The 21,209-nt window shown below is 36.7% G+C and overlaps 1 protein-coding gene across 3 annotated transcripts in view; it reads left to right on the forward strand.

Annotated features, from left to right (window-relative positions):
- Cwc27 (CWC27 spliceosome associated cyclophilin) overlaps window positions 1-21,209 on the forward strand; it is a 190,297-nt gene that overhangs the window by 93,297 nt on the left and 75,791 nt on the right. For all 3 annotated transcript variants that reach the window (XM_076916236.1, XM_076916235.1, XM_034523350.2), the window contains exon 11: window positions 13,622-13,719. In XM_076916236.1, coding sequence (XP_076772351.1) covers window positions 13,622-13,719 — 98 coding nt within the window. The remainder of the gene's footprint in view (window positions 1-13,621; window positions 13,720-21,209) is intronic.

The following is a 21,209-nucleotide window of genomic DNA, read 5'->3' on the forward strand; positions in this document are numbered from 1 at the left end:
ACACTGATTAAAATGGTTTGTTTTGTTTATTTGAAAAGTGTGTGTGTGTGTGTGTGTGTGTGTGTGTGTGTTCAAATGCACATGTACATATTAATGTGTGCATACAAGGGAAAACCCAATGAGGAACATGTGCAGAAGCTAGAGGTCATCAAGTACCCTGCACCTTGTTATTTTGGGGGGGAACAGTCTCCTGCTGAACTTGGGGCAAAAGTATGTATGTGACTAGACTGGCTAGCTAGCAAGCCCCAAGAATCCTCCTGTCTCTGCATGCCTAATGCTGAAATTTCTGATAGACAGTGGTATGCTTGACTTTTTACCAGCTTCTCATGTCTATGCCACAAGCATTTTGCCAGCTGAGCCATTCCCACATCTCTGAAACCATTATTTTTAAATGCCTTAAAAAAGAAATCTCTTGTTGTAGATAATGCTGATAAAATTATCCATGGTCTGAGCTCAGTATTTCCATTTTGGACAAACCTCAGGAATGGCATATATAGTTTGATCAGGCTAGCCCTTCTTGTCCTGGGAATACTTTTATTCCTGCCCATCATCTAAAAGCTTACTTTTACCAACATCAACATGTTGGCAGCCAAAGTATATGTCTTAAACCTGAAAATGGACCCTCCCCCCCCCCCCCAGACAGAGTTATTAAATTAACAGGCTGGCAAGCCAAGGACGGGTAAGATTCTGCACAGAGCCTTACCAACCTAAGACAGAAATACATTGCCTTTGATAATGCATATTCCATGATGGGTAAGGAAGGCATTCTTGTAGAATGACTTAAGACAGGTTCAGTCTTGTTAATGAAATAAAAAAGGGGGAGAGGTGGAGAGCCTTTGGGGCTGCTTGCCAAGAAGCTAACATGGGCCAAGGACAAGGAAAGGGGCTGCTTGGCAGGAATATGACATTGGCCAAGGACAAGGAAGTAGGCTTCAAGCAGGAATCTGACACTAGACTAGAACAAAGAAGTTATTTCAGGTAGAAGTCTAAATCGTAGGCTACAACAAAGAAGTAATTTCAGACTGGAATCTAAACGTTAGGCTAGAACAAGGAAGTAGGCTTCAGACATGAAAATGACCTTGGGTTAGAATAGGGAACTAGGCTCAGATACTTTGATCATCCTGATAAGCCTTTAGAAACAGTGATCACGGGAGTGATCACATAACTGGGTTTAATGCCTTGCTTTTTCTTTGACTGTGTTTATTGTATTGCTTGTTCCTAGACTATTTGCATCTATTGTACTGCTAGACCCTCAACCTAGAACTGACCTTAATACATGCATGTAATCAAAATGGCATGAAAACATAAAGGAAGAGGGGGTATAGAATAGGGGGCTCTAGGGAGGGGAAATGGGGAAAGGGGATGACATCTGTATTGTAAATAAATAAAATATCTAATAAAAAAAGAAAACAAAAGAGAGAAATCTGTTATCTTTGTAATGCAAAGGCCATCAGTTAATGGAAGACCAGAGTTCTTCTACAGTCTAGATTATGTAATTATATATCATAAATAAAACATAAATAATTTTAATCTTTTAAGTATAAAAATTAAATAATATTTCTTCAATTAAAAATATTAAATCTAAATCAATCTTTCTTTCAGTAAACCATCTTCTTTCTTAAGTTCACATTTAAAGTGTAATGACCAATAGAGCTATCGTAAGCTATGAGAAAACAGAAAGGGTCACAGAGGAAAGTTTCTCAGTATAACATGTAATTTCTATATTTTATATTATAAAATTTTAGTAAGGATAACAGATAGAAACTGTATATTTTTTTACCAGAAAAGATGAAAAAGCTTACATTGATATGTTAAATAATTTAGTAAAATATTTAATTTTATGAAACAGCATAAGAAGTATTTGAATAGAAGTTTATTGAAGAAGAAAAGATGATAAGAAAGAAAAGGAAGCAGGGACCTGGTGACACATACTTTTAATCCCAGCATTTGGGAAGCAGAGGCAGGCAGATTTCTGACTTGGAGGCCAGCCTGGTCTACAGAGTTATTCCAGGATAGCCAGGGCTACACAGAGAAACCCTATCTAGTAAAAAAAAAAAAAAAAAAGGAAGGAAGGAGAGAGATGGGGTAGAAGGAGGGAGAGGAGAGAGAGAGAGAGAGAGAGAGAGAGAGAGAGAGAGAGAGAGAGAGAGAGAAAGAGAAAGAGAAAGGAGACTATGGGAAATGTGGGTCAACAGTATTCAAGTAAAAACTTTCTCTGCACAACAAGGAAGGAAAGAGAGGGGCCTTTAGTCACTGCTAAGAATGATCACAAGATTTCAGATTAATAAACTGTCTCACTTGTAAAGAAATCTTATTTGTATTCCATATTGTGTTAGTGTTTTTAAAAGTTGGGTCCTGGAAGATACATATTTTTAAAGATAATTTTTAGCCTCAAAAATTTACTTCTGGAAAGTCAAATAACATACTTGGTTCTTAAAATACTGTTTAAAACTAAAAGACAGTACTTAAAGTACTTTTTAGACAGAATAACAATATCTACTATTATTTGAGGCATTTTACATTTCTGTTGCAGTATTTACCCTTGTTCGGTTTGTTTTAAAAGAAATGTAAGATTTGAAAGAATTCTCACAAAGACTGGTAGCATTTTATATCAAATGTCCAGTTTCTGTTTCAAAATCCATGTGATCTTTTATATGAAGAAGTATAGAGACTACAAGTGCATTTAAACCCCCTCTTGTCTTCTTTCTGAATTGCAGTATGCTTAGGAAAGGAGCGGCCTTCTAGTTCTATATACATGCATGGCAGACTCTAGAGAACACATGGAGCACTGTCTCTCACTGAATTTACGTTCTCATAGAGTACTTGAGAATGACTTTGCCTGATGTTTTTTGTTAGATGCTCTCGTAAAATGTGTAAGTGTATATACAACTCTTTGCCTTGTATATTCTTATTTTAATAGGATTATAATGAAAGAAAAATAGTTTCATTTTATGTGTTTAGTGATAAATGTTAAAACATGTGAGTCTTCTGATGTTTAACTCTGAAATTGATATATTTTAGTTTCATAACTAATGGTATTTAATTCAAGTAGTGAATCAAACAAAAGAAACTTATCAGTAAGATTTTGAATTTATATGCCAATAAGATTTGAGGTATTTGATTGGTTGCTTGGTTGGTTGGCTGCCAGGTTTGTTGGTTAGACTGTAATCTCATTTCATCAATAACTGGTTCTAGACTCTATGAATGCTGACAATAGTAGTGTCTCAGAAGAGAGGAAAGCCACCATCACCGCAAGAGCAGCTTTTTCTTTCTTCTAGGCCAAGCATCATGTGGGGTCTTCTGATTTCCATTGAATCTTTGTCTTTTAGTCCTCTTCTTCTCAAGATTAGGAGCCAGATGCCTAGTTGGCTCCTTGGTTATCTACTGCCTTACCACCAGCAACACATAGAACTAAGTTTGGAATCACAGTGAGATATCCCTGATTTTCTTTCAAAGTTTATGCATAAACTACAGTATATTATGGTATTTATGAGTTATGGCAAATCTGTATCTCTGCTCTAGCAGTTGCTACCATAACTGTAAAAACTGTGCCATAGTCTTACTACCTATGAAGGGCTTGTATTGTAGTGATTTTATAATTTTTATCAACAGCCAAGTTATTGTCTCATTATAAACAAATTGATATTGTTGTCATTAAAGCAGCAAGCTGAAAGTCATAAGGTTGTACTGTTTGGCTGTCAGCTATTTCCATGTGCTATGAATTCTTCCGTTAAGAACTAGCAGGCTTAAGCTAACTTCAAGTGCTAACTCCATGACTCCAGAAGAGCAGTCTGTAGTGGACTTATGTCTACTCATTAGCTTCCTTAATGAAGATTCTAAGCACATTTATTTGTTATGTCAGAAACACATGGATTTCTTTTTTTGACTAAAATTCTTTTAAAGGCAAATCAAAGAATCAGGGCTGGATAATGTTTCTACCTTAAAGGTGAATATCAGTGACGGTCACTGTTGGAGTTCAGCAGCTTCTATTACGATACCAAGCATTCCACAAGGAAAAAAGAGCAGGTATAAACTCGGTTTCTCTGCAAGGAACATTCACAGTACCTGAAAAAAAATGAGGGAAGTAACAGGAGAAAATTAAAGCTAGGCAAATCTACAAGAACATTTCCTTGTATGGGCAGCTCACAGTTGAGAGGAGAATGCATTAAGACCTGGGTGTCTGAGCCAGTGTGTAGCTCTGCCCTGACTCATATTGTTTCTAACTTGTGTCTGTGTCCAAAATGAATATTAAATTATTCAACATTTTACTATATTCAGATGTGAGAACTGAGATGAAATAATTTAATTGATAATGGGCTTTACTGTCCTAAGGCCAAAAGATTTGAAATAAAATAACCTGCATACAGTAATTATTTACACTTAAATTTTTTTATTATAGCTCAGAATTATTAATGTATATCTTACCCAGAGTGTTCTTGTGATGATAAAACTAAATTGAAGGATTAATTGCTTTCTTGTATCCAGACAATAATGTTGAGCCTAGATCACTGATAAATAACCCTGCCTATATACGTTCAAATGTTTTCTCTAAGATTTAGAATTCTAACATGAATATTAGGTTTCATATTTTTCTGTTTGTGTCCTGTGAACCTAATTAAGGTTGCTTACATGAGCATGAGTAGTGGGTTATTTGCTTGAGCAGGAACAGTTTACCAGCTGCTAAACCACTAAGGAATATGTCTCTCCCTACTCAGTAACCCTTAGCTGACTGTCAACTTTTCAGAGGGGTTGGGACCTTGTGAGTCCCTCCCCATTCATGATGAATGTTGTTGACCCATCTTTGTGCAGTTAACTATCACTAATGTCAATATCATGGCTGCAACAACTAAGAGTCTTATCTAGAAGACAGCATTTCAAAGCACTCTTAACCATCCTCATCTTTTGTAATGTTCCCTGGGCCTTTGAGGTGAGTGACAGATGTCTCAGCACCGTGGCCAGTTCTGAATCTCTGCTTAATTGCTGCCTACTACAACCAGAAGTTTCTCTGATCAAAGTCAAGAGTAACACTCACCTACAAGTATAAATATAAATACTGTAGGAGAGTTGGACTACGTGACCATTTAGCAAATGAACAATAGTAAGTTCCTCCTAGGGCAGTGGTTCTCAACCTCCCTAATGCTGTGACCCTTTAATACAGTTCTGCAAGTTGTAGTGACTCCCAACCATAAAATTCTTTTTGTTGCTACCTCATAACTGTAATTTTGCTAGTGTTATATGTTATAATGTAAATACCTGTGCTTTCCCATGGTCTTAGGACCCCTGTGAAAAGGTCACAGGGCTCACAACACGCAGATGGATAACTGCTACCCTAGGGCCTTTCTAACCATGATCTTTATTCTTTTCTTTTCTTCTTTTCTTCTTTTCTTCTTTTCTTCTCTTTCTTTCTTTCTTTCTTTCTTTCTTTCTTTCTTTCTTTCTTTCTTTCTTTCTTTCATTCTTTTCATTCATTGAAATTAGATTCTTCTCTCATACAGTATAGCCCAAGCCAGTTTCCCCTCATACACTCCTCCTTGGTCTACCCCTACTTTGGCTCTCCCCTAGATCCACTTACCCTGTTTCCTCCTCAGAAAAGAGCAGGCCTCCAAGGGATGACAGCCAAACAGAACAAAAGGCGAAAGTACTCATAAGGATGTGGACAAGGCCACTCAACAGGAGGAAGACATATGTGCACTCCCACTGTTAGGGGTCTTACAAAAACTGCAAACTAATGGAAATAAGTATGAGGGTCTGGTGCAGACCCATGCAGGCCCTGTGCTTGCTACTTTAGTTTCTGTGAATCCATATGAGTCCTGCTTGGTTGATTGGGTGGGCCATGTTCATATGGTCTTCTTCACCCCCTCTGATTCCTTCAGGTTTTCCTCACCCTCTTCTACAAGGTTACCCATCTCGGAGGAGAGAGACCCAATGGAGACCTCCAGTTAGTTAGCCATGAGTTTATTACCAGGTTTCCTATACCAAGAATGAGTTCCCTCCTGTGAACAGGCCTAAAATTCAACCAAAGAGCAGTTAATTACCCTCATATGGTGGGTGACACCAGTATTAAACCAATGAGCACACCTTGCCTGGGAGGTTTATATTCATAGCTGGGAAAAACCATTAATTTTATTTTTTATCCTAGCAGCCTATTAAATAGCCTTCCATAGCACTAAGAGTCAGCTAGTAGGGAGGGAGCTTCCACTTGAGTTCCAGCTTGATTTGTCTGTGTCCCACAGCCAAAGTATGTGGTCCCTTCAGCAGTGGAGTATTATCGTCTACTTCTCCTGGATAACCAAGAGAAATTTAGAAGGAAGCCTGCATTGCTTGGGGGCCTCTGGAATACCTCTAAGCAACAACTCATAGGAAGGTATCTCACACCTGGCACTGAGATTTCTATTTAATATCTTAGAGCTTCTGAGAGGAATGTTATCTACCCATTCCAGGTATCTTCTTCATATTTTAACATTAGTGTGCAGCAAGTTGGTTTTTCATATATATCCTTAGCATTCTACTAAGTGAATATAGTTGTTTTTCATATGTATCCTTAGCATTTTGCTAATTGAGCTACCTCTCTGGCCCTCACATTAACTTTAAAAGAAAAATAAAAAACAGTTGCAGAGGAGATCTTGGTATGATATTCAGTTTCATTTTATAATTTCTTTTAAAAATCTTACTCCATTAAGTTGCATCTATAATTTAACAGTCCTGAATTGGTTGTGGTATATTTTGATTATAGTCGCAGTTTTTTTCTAAGTACATGGTAGTGTACTTTTTCATGTTAATCCTTATTTTTCCGCACTGACCTTGTTATAATAGTATGTTCTGAATAGAGCCACAGCTTGAGTGCTGCTTTTTCTATGATGTCTGAAAAGATGGCTTTAGCAAACAGCAATAGTAAAATAGAAGTATTTTAAGTCATAGAAATGGCATGAACAAAGGGCATGTATGCCAAAGCTTAAATTTTGCCAAGATAATGATGACTAGTATGTTTTGACTGAAATTTAGAGTAACTGTGTAGTCTACATGGAAGATAAAGTAGGAGAATGTGTGTTGAAGCTAGCTCATGAGAGGACTTGAGAAAGAAGTGTGCATAAGTTATGGAAATTAGTGCACAATTCAGTAGACTTTACATACAGCTCAGCTGAATAGGTTTGTAGAATTTGACATCTATGTGAAGTTAAGCTCCAAGAAGACAGACAGACATAGTGATATGAAAGGAAAGGTAGAGTTAAGTCAGGAACTGAAGCCAAAGTGATTCTGAGACCAGCATTCTGGTGGCTTTGTCAGAACTAGAAAAGAGAGGAAAGGAAACTCACTATCTAAAGCAGACTGACCTAGAACTCGAGCTCATGAAGATCCACTTGCTTCTGCCTCCTGAATGCTAAGATGTGCACCACCTTGCCTGGCTCACAATCAGCTTTTTTACCCATGTTCTAGGGGCAGAACTCAGTTGTCCAGCGAGTACATCACGTACCCTTATCTACAGAATCAATTAATGTTCTTTGCTCTTTCTTTTCACTCTCTACTTCCTGTCTAGATTTAAAGCTACCATTTGAATGCCTCTTCATACTGACTCCACATGGCACATTTCTAACTATTGTTTGGGGTCCAGTTTATATGTCTCTTCTGCGAAGTCATCTCTTACTTAGCCTGCAGAAATCTGTCACTGAATTTCTAAGTGCTTCAGTCATGTCTTTGTTACTTTTTAATCACACATGCTTTCTTTCATTATTGTTACACAAGGTTTATGCTCTTTGCATTTCAAACTACTCAAAGAGTTTGTGTAGGTGTTGATGTGCTACATTACAAAGAACAGAGACTAGAATTTATAGATTTTTGTTTTAACTTTCTAGTTCCCTCAGTGAATGTGGTTCACATTGCCTGTATTTACATGTTATTAAGAAGATTGTCACCAGTGAAGTAACTGAATTGAAGAATTTATTGAAGTTAGGTTCCCATCTTTTCTTGCTTACCTTGATTTCTGTGCCTGTATCCAGAATGCTACATGTAAATATTAGATATTGTTGAATAAATTAGTAATCTCTAGTAGGAAGGCAAGATACTGTAGATTTGTTAGATTAAAATATATACATAGAACAATACAGAATTATTTATTGGTTAATAATGTTATATTCAAACTATATTAAAATTCAGATGAATATATAATTAGAAACATACCCATTAGAAAAAAAAAAAAAAAAAACCTTACCTTAGACTTAATAACAGCAGAAGCCGTTTATAAAGGTTCTTTCTCTTATTATCCCAACAGAAACTAGACCTTGAGGAGGCTGAGCAGTTGATTTTTTGGACCCTAAGGCAGGCTCATGGTTTTGGCAGTACATACTGATATATATTTCAAGATTATAATTTTCATTTTTGTTTTAACAGATTTAAAAATATTTCTTGCCAGTGAATAGGGGGATTATGTTCCAGAGAATGTAAGATTGGCATCCCTAAAATTAGACTGTGATCTAAATATTAATTTTTAAAGTTATACTTCATTCCAAGAGTTAGGGATTACAAAAGCATTGACAAATGTGATATTTTACTAGTCTGATTTTTTACAACATTGAAAGTCCTCAAATCACTTGAAAATTTCAACATAGTAAGAAGTTTATAATATTTTGTGTAAATTTATGCTTTTCTGTCTCACTTTGTCTTTTTTGAGTTTTCAGTCATTTTGTTCAGTTTATGCTACTTCAACAGAGTGTCTAAATCTATTAGGGATAGATTTTTACTTTTTTGCACTTTCAAATTATGAATAAAATTATTCTGGATGGCTCTCATTTAAATAATTATAAATTTTTCTTACATGATAAACAGTCCTAAGCAGTAGAGATATTTTGCATATCTGACCTATATAATAAGTACTTTTGAACATTTATTGTGTACTCAGTATCTTACAATTGTCCTTAACTATAAGGTAGGAGAACTGAGTCTCAGAGAAGTTAAGTAACTGTTCTGAAGTCATTCTCAAATGATAAATATTAGAGTCGACTTTTTGATCCAGTCTGCTTAATCCAAGTTAATTTTCTTAACTAACTATGTTCTTTCCTGGTGCAGTGGTATCTTACATGGTATAAACTTCCTTAGCTTAATTCTTTATATACTTCAAATTATTTTCATAGCTGATTTGTCTGGCCTGTGGAAATGCAGCATTTGCTCTTCAACCTGGAAAATAATCTTAGTCTTCAAGAAACATCCTCTAAATGATTGAATTACTTACCCAACTGAAAACCAGCAGAATAAAAGACAGAACTGTTTAGTAGGTAGAGGAGACTATACAGTTCAGTCATGCTGACTGAACTAGAGATTTCTAGGATTGTGTCCACAAACTTCATGAAGAAGGAAGTAGTTATGTTATCAGAGGTGTATGTAAGAGCCTGAGGTTGGCATTGATGGTGAGTGCCAAGAGGAAGTAGTGTGTAATATGTACCTTAACACTGATCCAGTGAAGACGGAGCAGTCCGGAAGAAGTTTGAAGTCTTTTCTTGAGATAGATAATCTACCATTAGGTACATGAAAAATAGACTTGTTCACAAAACAGGGGAGACATCCTGTTTGTATATGAGAGTGTGTGTTTATATTGAGACATCTGACAGACTGTCTAGGTCAGAGCCCTTGAAATGTGGTTAGGCAGAATTTCAATACTTCTTAAGAGTAAAATAGGTAACAGATTGTGAAGACTTAATATAACAGATATAAAAATATCTTGGATATAAGGTAATATTTTCTTTTTATCCATTGAAACAAAAATCTTTAATTAATTAGATTATTTATAATTAAAGATTTTCTTTTTACTTTTTTGGGGAGTGGGGAAAAAGTTTCAAGACAGGGTGTGTGTGGTGAGTGTGTGTATGTGTGTGTGTGTGTGTGTGTGTGTGTGTGTGTGTGTGTGTGTGTGTTTAGCCTTAACAGTCCTGGAATCCTGTCTGTAACTAGCTCTGTAGACCAGGCTGGCCCTGAACCACTCACAGAGATACACCTGCCTCTGCCTCCCAAGGGCTGGGATTAAAGGCGTGCATCACCACTGCCCAGCTCATTTTCATAATTTTTAACTGTTTTTGTGTGGTATCTTATATTTATTTTATGAGCCATTCTTCGTACTCTATGTAGAAATGTGTAGTAGTTAGAAGGGTAGGACCAGACTCAAGGCAAAGCATTCACACTAGATTTGTAAGTAACCTATCTAGGAATGGTATTTGATATCATGAGACTAAAGTGCTACTACATACAGATGAGGAAACTCCAACAAATTTAAGAAGAGAAAGAATAACTAAGACAAGGACAATTGGGAAATCTTGACTCCAGAATGCTGATAAGTCTGGTTCAGATAGAATTTCAGGAAGGAAGTAGTTAACATCTTTGAATGACAGCGAGACCATCTGGAAAGAAGAGATCTCAACACAGGCCATTGAATTTGGTTGGTATAGAAACAGTTCAGGAGACGTAAGAGGGATAGATTGCCAGAGATTGCAAAGCAGACTGTATGTATAAACTGCTCTTTCCAGAATGGAGTCCATTTGTAAAGATAATAATCACTTGATTCCATCAGGCTGTAGAGAAATTTGAGTTTGTTTGTTTGCTGAATGAATGGGTTAGTGAGTAAGAATGCTTGAAATTGTAGTAGAGGAAAGATAGTTTCTACAGTAGAATGCTAACCATTGGCTCCCAAACCTCAGTGTACATAGAAATCATAAAGGCATTTGTTACAATGGTTGTTTGCAAAGCCCAGGCGGCAGCTCACATCTAAGGTTACCTTTCAATGGAGGGTTGTCTCTTATTCTTGAGGGGATAAGGGACAACCTGACCCATAGTCACAATTACTCCAAGCAGTTATGTCACATCTGCAGGGCCAAATGTTTCAAGAAAATTAAGAGTTCTGATGAGGACAGAAGTAAAGTGACTATCAGTATAGTATCCAGAATGAATGCAGTGTTAAAGGGATCACTATAGGTGGACCATGAAGTATAACTAAGGAAGTGGTTTTAATGATTTTAAGAGTACTGCAAGCTCAGTTAGAAACATAGGACTGAGAATACTTAAGAGGTAGTGACTTGGCTTAGAGAGGATTGTTTAAGGATCTTGAAAGCCAAGTAACACAAAATGGGGCTGTTTTTGTAGAAAACCAAAAGCTTGCATATTTATAAGGCCTTCCACTTTGATAAACCTAGGACTTGTTAATAAGCACTACAGTGGGAATCAGGACCAAGAGGAAGCTTTACACAAAGCAGTGTACTGCCTTTTGACATGGTGACGTAACATGATCATATACAAAGTTCATACTCAAGAACTGTGAAATTAAGTTACAAAAAGAAATTGCAAATATCTCCTAATGTTTTAAGGGTCTTTGAAACTTTGTGTTGGACTTCATACATAGCTGCCCTTGTCATGTGGGGCTGTGGGCTGATTGGATGTGCTTATAGGGATGGATCAGTGTAGAACTATCTAGGCTTAAGGTTGGGTTGAATAACTTTGGAGTTAGGGTGTGGTGTCTGCTTGATCTTCCAGTCTTCTGTGAGCATCCTTGATCCAGTCTGGCTTTTCTGTAAATAGAGTGAATACTTGTCTTTTAAGGTTATAATACATCTAGAATTTGTATTAGTTACTTAGATATATATTATATTATTTAATATATTAAATATATAAATGTATATTTAATAATAAAGGCAAACAGCCTAACAGCTTTGGCAAGACTCCACCACAGCTGTACTAACCTGATGGTAAACATCAGTGTTGAAAGCATGTCTAAAAGACAGGTTACAGCTTGAAACTGAAAGATAAAGATAAACTCCTTCCAACGCCAGCCCCCTCCAATTGGCCTAAGGACTCCCTACCTCTTAAAGGTTCTTTCCATCCCTGTACTATGACTGAGGACAAAAATCCACCCCACGGACTCTGAGGGAGTAGTAAATTATAGCCAAACTAAGGTGCATAACATGAACAGTTTGTAATTTTTGTCAGGAAGTAAGTTTGGATCTTCTGCCCTAAAATTGTGTTTCAGAAACAGGTCCCTTTACTAATGACTTGTCAGTTAGCACTCACTTTACACATGACACCACATGTTAATTTTTAGAATACTTTAGCCTGGAAGGTTTCACAAAGAGGAAATTACATGCCAAATGTGGCATTAGATGAGTTTTTAAGAACTGGGTCAGGGAGTTGATAGAACACCTTGTAGCCCAGACTGACCTAGGCTCACCATATAGCCTAGACATGCCTTAACTCACAGTAGTCCTGCTTCAGCCTCCCAAGTCCTGAGAAAACTTAAATAAGCAAACTATGGCCAGAGAACTAAAAAATTTGAATAATCAAATAAATTTTAAATAATTTTAGCTATGCAACTATCATGTAATAATTGCGTAATAAATGGTAATTACTGGTAAAACTTTGGCAATGAAACAATTTTGAAGTCAATCTATTTTATGTATATCCAGATTTGATGACCAGTATTTATTCAAAATCTTGTGTGTGTGCCAAGTATACTAGTTCATGCCTATAGATATGAGGAGGAAGTAGGGGCAAGACCACTTTGAGCTATATAACCTTCCCCAGGTTAACCTGGGATACCTACAAAGGCCCTATGTTCAAAAAATACATTTTTAAATTTTGATTTGACACAAGAGCCCTTGAGACTAGGGTTAAAATCACTAGTAAATTCAGAAAACAGCAGGCCAGTTTTCACTAGCTGCATGTACTGGCTGGTCTTATGTCTGCTTGACACATAACTAGAGTTATCCAAAAGGAAGGAAACTTAATTGAGAAAATGCCTGTGTAAGATCTGGCTGAAAGGCATTTTACTTATTAAATATTGATGGAAGAAGGCCCAGCCCATTGTGAGTAGTTCCATCCCTGGGCTGATGGTCATAGGTTCTTTGCAAGCCATGAAGCAAGCCAGTAAGCAGCACCCCTCCAACAGCTCTGCCCTGTTTGAGCTCCTGTCCTGACTTCATTTAATGATGATATGGAAGTGTAAGCCAAATAGACCTGTTCCTCCTCAATTTGTTTTTTGGTCCTAGGGTTTCATCACATTAATAGAAACCCTAGCTAAGACACTGCATTAGTTCCTTTTTTGTTGCTGTGAGAAAACACCATGACCAAGGCAGCATATAGAAGGGTTTATTTTGAGCTTATGGTTCTAGGGGTGTAAGAGTCTATCACAGTCACAACTGGGGAAGTTCAACAGAAACAGCCAAGAGCTCACATCTCAAAGCAGCAAACAGGGAGCCAAGAGGGCAAATTCAAAATGGCATAAGTCTTTGAACTCCAAAAGCCTGTCCCCGGCGATACTATTTCCTCCAGCAAGGCCACACCTCCTCAGCCATACAGCACTACCAACTGAGACCTATTATTCAAATGTCTGAGACTAGAGAGGATATCTCACTCAAACTACCACTTACCCATTTCTATTCCATATCTTTGAGAGGGAAAATATTTATAGATACTTACACTGTTGTGAAAAATGACAACTTATGTAATATTATGTACAAATGCGTATACATAGTTAATTTATTGATGATTTTCTTTGATTTAGTGCATCTAAAAATAAACAGTTCTGCTTTTGCTAAACTAGTTTTTCTGTCAGTATATTATAAACATACATATCTTTTTTTTTGCTTTATAGTGAAGAGCTCAGAAAAGAAGCAAGGCAGTTAAAGCGGGAACTCTTAGCAGCAAAACAGAAGAAAGAAACTGCCACAAAAGTGGAGAAAGGAAGTGAAGGTAAGGGCTTTGTCGGGCTTGCATTATCCTTTATTTAATGTGTGTGGGAGGGAGGGTCAGACATCAGCTTCAGATGACATTTCTTCAGCTGCATACTTTCTGTTTCTACACAGTGTCCTTAACTGGTTGTCTAAGCAAGCCCCAGAGAGCCTTGTGTCTCCACCTCCATGCTTGGGCTACAGGTGCATTCCAGCATGCCCAGCTTTTCTGTGGGTACGAGGGACCCACACTCAAGTCCTTGTGCTTCCCCATTAAGCACTTCAACCACTGTCTCTCTCTCTCTCTCTTTTTTTTTTTTTTTTTTTTTTTTTTTGGTTTTTCGAGACAGGGTTTCTCTGTGTAGCCCTGGCTGTCCTGGAACTCACTCTGTAGACCAGGCTGGCCTCGAACTCAGAAATCTGCCTGTCTCTGCCTCCCAAGTGCTGGGATTAAAGGCATGTGCCACCACCCGGCTCAACCACTGTCTCTTGATGCCTCCTTTTGCTTTCCTACTCTCCCTTGAGGATTGACGGTTTGGGTTTTTTCTATAAATTTGTTCTGGGCAGTTACCAAAACAATAAGTTTTCATGTAAGGAGAAAATTTTTCTGAAAAAATAAGTTGAATGCAAACAGGACCATGATTATTGCTTTTAAGTAAACTTAATGAGTACTTAAAAACCAGGTAAGACTTAGTGTTGCTTTAATACATAACTGAGTTGAAGTGCACAGAAACTTTTTATTCTTTTTATATTGAACGGTGTCTAAGACATTCAAGGATTTTAGACCTATGCTAGGACTCATACAAACATCTGTGTGTTGCTTTGAATTGTATTAAAGCCCTATTGGATTTTGTTGTTGCTTTAATGTATATGTATGTATTTGTGCATATCTGCATGTGCACAGAGGTGCACACATGGAGGGAGCTTTATAAACGTCAGATCAAACTCAGATATTAGTTTCAGTCTTCCAGTTTGTTTGAAATGTGCTCTCTTAATTCTCACCATGCTATACTTCATGCTAGCAGGCTTTGGAGCTTTTAGGCATTTTCCTGTCTCTATTTCTCATTTCACCATAGGAAGACTGAAATCACTGCCATATCTGGCTTTACGTGGGTTCTGGGAATGCTAACTTATGTAACAAGTACTTTACCATCTCACCCATTGCATTTATGTTTGGTTTTACTCTACAGTCAGACATAGAAAGTCATTTATAAAGCTCATCAAAACACTACTGAACTGTCATACGAGTTTCTGTATTCTGTGAGTCACTGTAATTTAAAAAAAAAAAAAAAACAGCTTTAGAAAAAGCTACTCTGCTTCACTATAATCTTTGTAACTGTTTCATAATAAACCATGTAATATTCTGCTTGAAACCCTTAAATCTATTTCCTTTTTTTGTAATTGGATGTTATACTATAAGTTACCATCTAACATAATAATTTAATACATTTTATTCAGTGGCTCTGAAATGTGTAGTAAATTTGCGGTAACTTGTTACCTTGTACAGACAGCTTCACCCTCATGTTTTTGCAAAGCATGGAGTATTTTTATCTGTTAGATTTTGAAGTGGTTTTTGGAGTTCTGTTTAAGAAAATAACATACATCATACATCTAGCCTTAAAGAGTATATGCACCAATACAAAACAGCAGTATCTTAATTGTAAAACATATTATTGTTGTAAGCAGTAAAAGTGCCCCATAGCTCTTTAGCGGTGTAATAAAGAGATTATTTGGACTGTACCTCCCAGTGATTTGAAATTAAGCAAGTCTTTGATGAAAAATTTAAGTCAATGGAGTATACGTTCGAGGAAGTTGCTAAAACTTTAAATCATCCATAATGCCTCAAATTGTAAAGGAAAGCATGAACTTACTCATGACTAGCGCATACAGTTAAAGTAGAACTCAGATAGAAAGAAAGCTGTAGTGACAGTAGAGATTTGAAATAAGTTTAGTAAAGGTTATTTTATATGTAATTTTCCCAAGCGATTGTTTCTTATATTAAAATCATGTTAAATATATGATAGTATTTCTCCTGAAATAGAAAGGTCTTTTACTTAAGTGTGTTATTAAATTTTGAGCTAGTAACTATGAGTACCCCATGAGTTGAAATCTCTGCTAGAGTAGGTAAGATATGGGGTTGGCAGTGGGGTGGACCCTGCTCTGTAGTGCAAGGCCTAGAAGGAGAAGTAGGCAGATGCCTGCTCTGTTGGCACTGGTCTATGACCTACACCCAATTGTGGTGTGGATCTGTCTGCTTTTTGACACCAGTTATAAACTGGGAGAGAAAGCCTGGCTTATGATCATGAGACCCTGTTTCAGTCTGTATGTAGATGAAAACAAACCATGTTGGAGTCTTTTGTGTCATAACTAGAGATTTGTATTAGCAATTATTTTCTTCTTTTTAGTTTTCTGTATATCATGTATAAATAATTGGATTTGTCCTAAATCTGAATGATAAAACTAGCTTCAAAAATGGGGTTAGTTGTCATTTGTTTTCTAGGCTTTCAGAATGATCCACTTTTCAAAATTGTTTTATTTTTGAAATAATTTTAAAGCATATTTACTTCATTTCTAATGACCTTGAACATTTTTTTTCAGTTTGTTTATATTGGTGTATGCGGGGGTGGGGGTGGGGCAAGGGCGTATTTGTGGGGGTCAGATGTCACTTTTTGTCTTTCTTCCTATTTCCTAATGCTATGTGTTCTAGGCTAGCTGACCCACAAGCTTCCCAGCTGACTGTCCTATCTCTGCCTCCCTTTGTTGTAGGAATGTTGGGGCTACAAATGTGTCTGTCCTACAGTAGCTGCTGGCATTTTACATGGTTTCCAGGGTGGAACTTAGATAATCGGGTTGTACAGCAAGCATCTTTATCTGTTGAGGCATCTTGAAGCCCAATTTTGAAAAAATTTTATACTTGCCACAATTCATAATTCTGAGTTTCCATGTACTTATAACATTAAGATCAATTAGAGTACAGTGGTGGAAGCCAAGGAATTAGTGCTTGACTGCTTGACTGTGCTGTTAACTAACTGCAGCCCTTGCTGGAATTTGACTTTCTGTTCTACTAGGATCCTTTTTCTGTCTAAGGCTCCACATTGCCCTAGGTTTCTGCTGCCCACAGCTCCGACTGGTGCCTAGTCCTCCCATCACCTTCAAAGCAGTGCTTCTCAACCTGGGGGCCTCAGCCCCTTTCAAGGTCACAGATCAGATCTCCTGCACATCAGGTGTTTACATTACGATTCATGACAGTAGCAAAGTTACAGTTATGAAGTAGCAATGAAATAATTTTTTGGTTGTGGTTAACCACAAAAGAAACTATTAAAGGGTTGCAGCATTAGGAAAGTTGAGAACACTGCTTTATAGAGTCCTGGTTAAATGTTTTATAAAAATATTTGTGAACTCTAGTTTGATTTCTCATAACATTTTTAGAAACCTCAACACAGAAATTGCATTGTTCACACATTGTTAGCAGTGGAGTGTTGTCTGCTGACTGCCCTGGTATCACCAGGCTTGGGTGTTACTACGCTGCACTATGCAGTCATTCTTTATTCCTTTACAACTTTAAAACGTTTGCAGACAGACACTATTAGACTATTCAAATATCCTACTTCTCGCCAGCATGTTGCACTAATTTTAGCATCTACTGGTAGATGGTTGATCTTTCTTTTAGTTATTTACTGTGATATTGTAATAGTGACATTCTGTTTTCATTGGCTTCTGCTACTTTATTATTTGGAATAAAAGTAATCTCTTTAGAAGTACAGATGAAAAAAAGAAAGAGATCTAAACTTCTACTCTGTATTTCAGTATGGGCTTATGAAGATCCATATTATTTTTCATTTCAGAATCACAAATTTATCATTTAATTTAATGATGGATAACTCTTTTGGGGTTGCTCTTGTGTCCTTTCAACTTACCTCCAATCTTGAGGCAATTTTCTGCTTCCTAATACCACAGTCTGTTCTACTTGTCTTTCTCTAGACCTGAAGTCTTTTCTTCAGGTCTCATTCTTGTTTGACTTGACAAGCCCAGAGCTAGACACTACACAAGCCATTTTATGTTGATTCTGGTATTGTTAAGAACCTATTGATTTATAAAGATATTTCGTTTGTTTGTGTGTATGTGTGCATGTGTGTGCCCTGTCCATGTGTACAGGTATGTACAGAGGCCTAAAGGGGAACAGGATGCCCTGAAGTTGGAGTTACATGTGGTTATATGCTGCCTGATGTGGGCTCTCAGAACTGAACAGTGAGAAGGGGTTCTCACGAAGGGCAGAGCACTGCTGAGACATTGTTTCAGCTCCAGGAATCATAGCTTTGCAGTGTCTTTCCTAGTGGTGTTTAAATAGTTAAGTGGGCTATTTTATTTTTTTAAAAAAAAAGATTTATTTATGTATTTCATGTTTATGGGTGTTTTGTCTATATGTACATCTGCACAGCAGAAGAGGACATTTGATCCCGTGGGACTGTGGTATAGTACAAACAATTTAAGCTTATCCTCAACTAGCTTACAAATAAAGGAGACTCAGACTGTGGTATTTTTATTTGGCTTTGACAATTACCTGGGGGTAACTCCTAATCTACTTTTTTCGCCTGGCTACCTCCCCAGTGATGTTCCCCAGTTACTTGCTTGTTTCTTCTGGCCGTGTGCTCATGGTACATCTCTCATGGCACCTTCTCCTCTCTCCTCCTCCTCATTCTCCCTTCTCCTCCTTCTGCCAAACTCAACCAAATAACTAAAAAACCAGCCTATCTCTAATCCCTCCAGTAATTGGCTGTAACCATATTTATTTAACCAATAGTTGTAAGTTAAAGAACAAGGTTTGCACAACGAAAGCTGTAAACTTGAGAATTCACTCTTAGGCCTGAGGATTCAGAATTTAGCATTATAATACTTAACAACAAACCAAACCTCAACACTTTAGTTATATAGACTCTTGTGATGCAAGAGCACCAAGCCACAAACCCTATTTTATTATAACTATGTGCGTTGTGTGTCTGGTTTGATGCAGCTTTTCCTAGAGCCTATTTATTGTGTAAATTATGGATTACCTTTTTCTTAGAATTGTATTTCCTCAAAATCTACTTTGAACTTTTAAAATTGGTGATATAGTAATAAAAATTGATTATTATTAAAGATTTATGAATTTCACAAAGCACCACTTTATATTTGAAAAACACTGTTGCTTTGACATTTTTAAACAATGGAACTTCTTCTTGGATTATAAATGATACCAGAAGCCATCTTACAACACAAAGTTATAGAAACAAAGTAGAATTTGAGTATCTTTTAGTGGACGTCAGAACTCAGCTTGCTTTCCCTGTCAACAGATATTCCAAGGTTAACTCTGGGAACAAATCCAGAAGTTACTGTGTGTGTTTCTGTATAGTAAGGTCTACACATGGAAAGAAGTTGGAAAGTGTTATTGACCTTGGCTTTGTAGAGATATACATCAGTTGAACTGAATATTCTCCTGAACCTATTCAGGGAAGATTTTGCAGTTGGGCTATATAGCTGCATATCTGGCTTTTGTAACGCATTTTATTTCAGTCCAAGACTAAGTTATTTGAGCATTCTGGAAGCTAGATGATTTCTTCTTTTGAATGAGTTAGCAATATATAACAGTTTAATTCAGTAATAAACTGAGAGGCAGGTAAACAATATTCTAAAGCCTTCAGATAATTTTGAATGTCAATTTTTTTTATCTAATATAGATCTGTCTTCTCTATGAATTTTCATGTACTATACCTGCTGATCTGAAAAGACCAAATATACTTAACTTTGGTAATTCTAATTTAATAGTAATTCTGGTACATTCCTTAAATAGTAGCACTATAAGATTATTTGGGGGCTAGTGAGGTATTTGAGTCCAAGACTCTTTGTAAGAGTAGTTGAAGGGTATATAAGGTATATATACCAGTTCCACAGAGTTGCCCACTGACAACACACTGCAGCACAAAGATGCATGAATGTCCTTAGGCGCGCGCGCGCGCACACACACACACACACATACACACACACACACACACACGTACCCACCCACACAAACACACTAAGAATATTTTAATTTTTTAAAAGAATATCTTGAAATATATATTCTCAGAATAAATAGTAAAACTCTTCATTTCAGTTACTAGCAGGGAAGTTATTTAAGCCTCAATTACTCAGTTTTCTTATTGTAAATCTCAGGATAAACATCTTATATACTTTTCAGGCTTCTTATTGTTGAGAAACATTTAATAAAAATTATATTACTATGTAAAAACTAATAATCTTAAATGTGCTAGAAGGAAACATACAGCTGTTCTGCTTTCATGTTCTGTTTGAATGTGTGAACTTTCATACCTTCCTAAATGTCCAATGAATAGTTCCTGGTTTCATGAATTCATCTTGCAAGTCTTATCACATGGTGATAATACATACTTCATATTAAAATGTAGGGTACAGTAGTTGTATTAAATTACATTTGGAAGGAAACTTACACAATGAAAAAAAGCCCTGCATCCTAATTTTTGTGCATTTAAATACTTCGATTCTTGCATGAGTGGATGTATCCCACTAAATGTGGTATTCTGATAGGTGTGGTATTTACTTGAAGGATTTGGGTATCTTAGGAACCCTTTGATTAAGAGATTACTATTCCTCTGGTCTTATAATTTTTATGCAGTTTCCTGGGCCAGATTCATATTCATAACTTAAAATGACTTAACCTAAGTCATTTTAAATCTGTATCATCACACTATGCAAATTACTTTGAAATATGGCTTCATTATCTTCTTCTTCCTTTATAGAGATAAATTTTGTCATTCCTGAGTCATACAGTATTACCAGTTAAGAGTAATAAGTACACTTAAGAGGAAACACCTAATTTTGCCATTTGTCTTTTATATTTACCTTTAATTTTTATTATATTCATCTGTGTGTGTGTGTGTATACATGTATGCCTATGGGTACATACATGCCACAGAACATGCATTTTGGTCAGAGGACAACTTGCAGGAATTGGTTCACTGTTTCTATCATGTCCTAGAGAAGAAACCCATATTGTTGGGCTTGGTTATGGGCATCTTAATGGCCTCCAGTTTACTTTAGAAAGACTGTAGACAATACCTAACTGGTAAGTAAACTAAATCAGATGCCAATAAAACTATAGTACAGTCATCCAATTAAAAATTTCATGTTACTGTAAGGTTGAACCTTGCAAAACTCAAAATTGTTTCTTTTCTTAGTTGATTGCAGAATTTGCAGTCAATTCTAAGAGGAAACACCCCAGTTTAGGTAAACAAGGAACATAGTGTTTGGTTTAGATACCCACAGTGTCAAGAGATGTACTGCAGGACACCCTTGTTTACAGTCTTGGGACCTCCTTAGTCCCACTGTGAACCATTCTGGCTTGTGCACAGGAGTGCTGTAGGAGGTAATACATTTAAAATAAGATTTATAATTAATTAGTGAGAAAGCTGGTTTCCTGTGTTGGCTCATTCTGGTTTTTATTAAAATATATCATCTTTT

The sequence above is a fragment of the Arvicanthis niloticus genome, chromosome 19 (genome assembly GCF_011762505.2).
Source record: "Arvicanthis niloticus isolate mArvNil1 chromosome 19, mArvNil1.pat.X, whole genome shotgun sequence".
NCBI lineage: Eukaryota > Metazoa > Chordata > Mammalia > Rodentia > Muridae > Arvicanthis > Arvicanthis niloticus.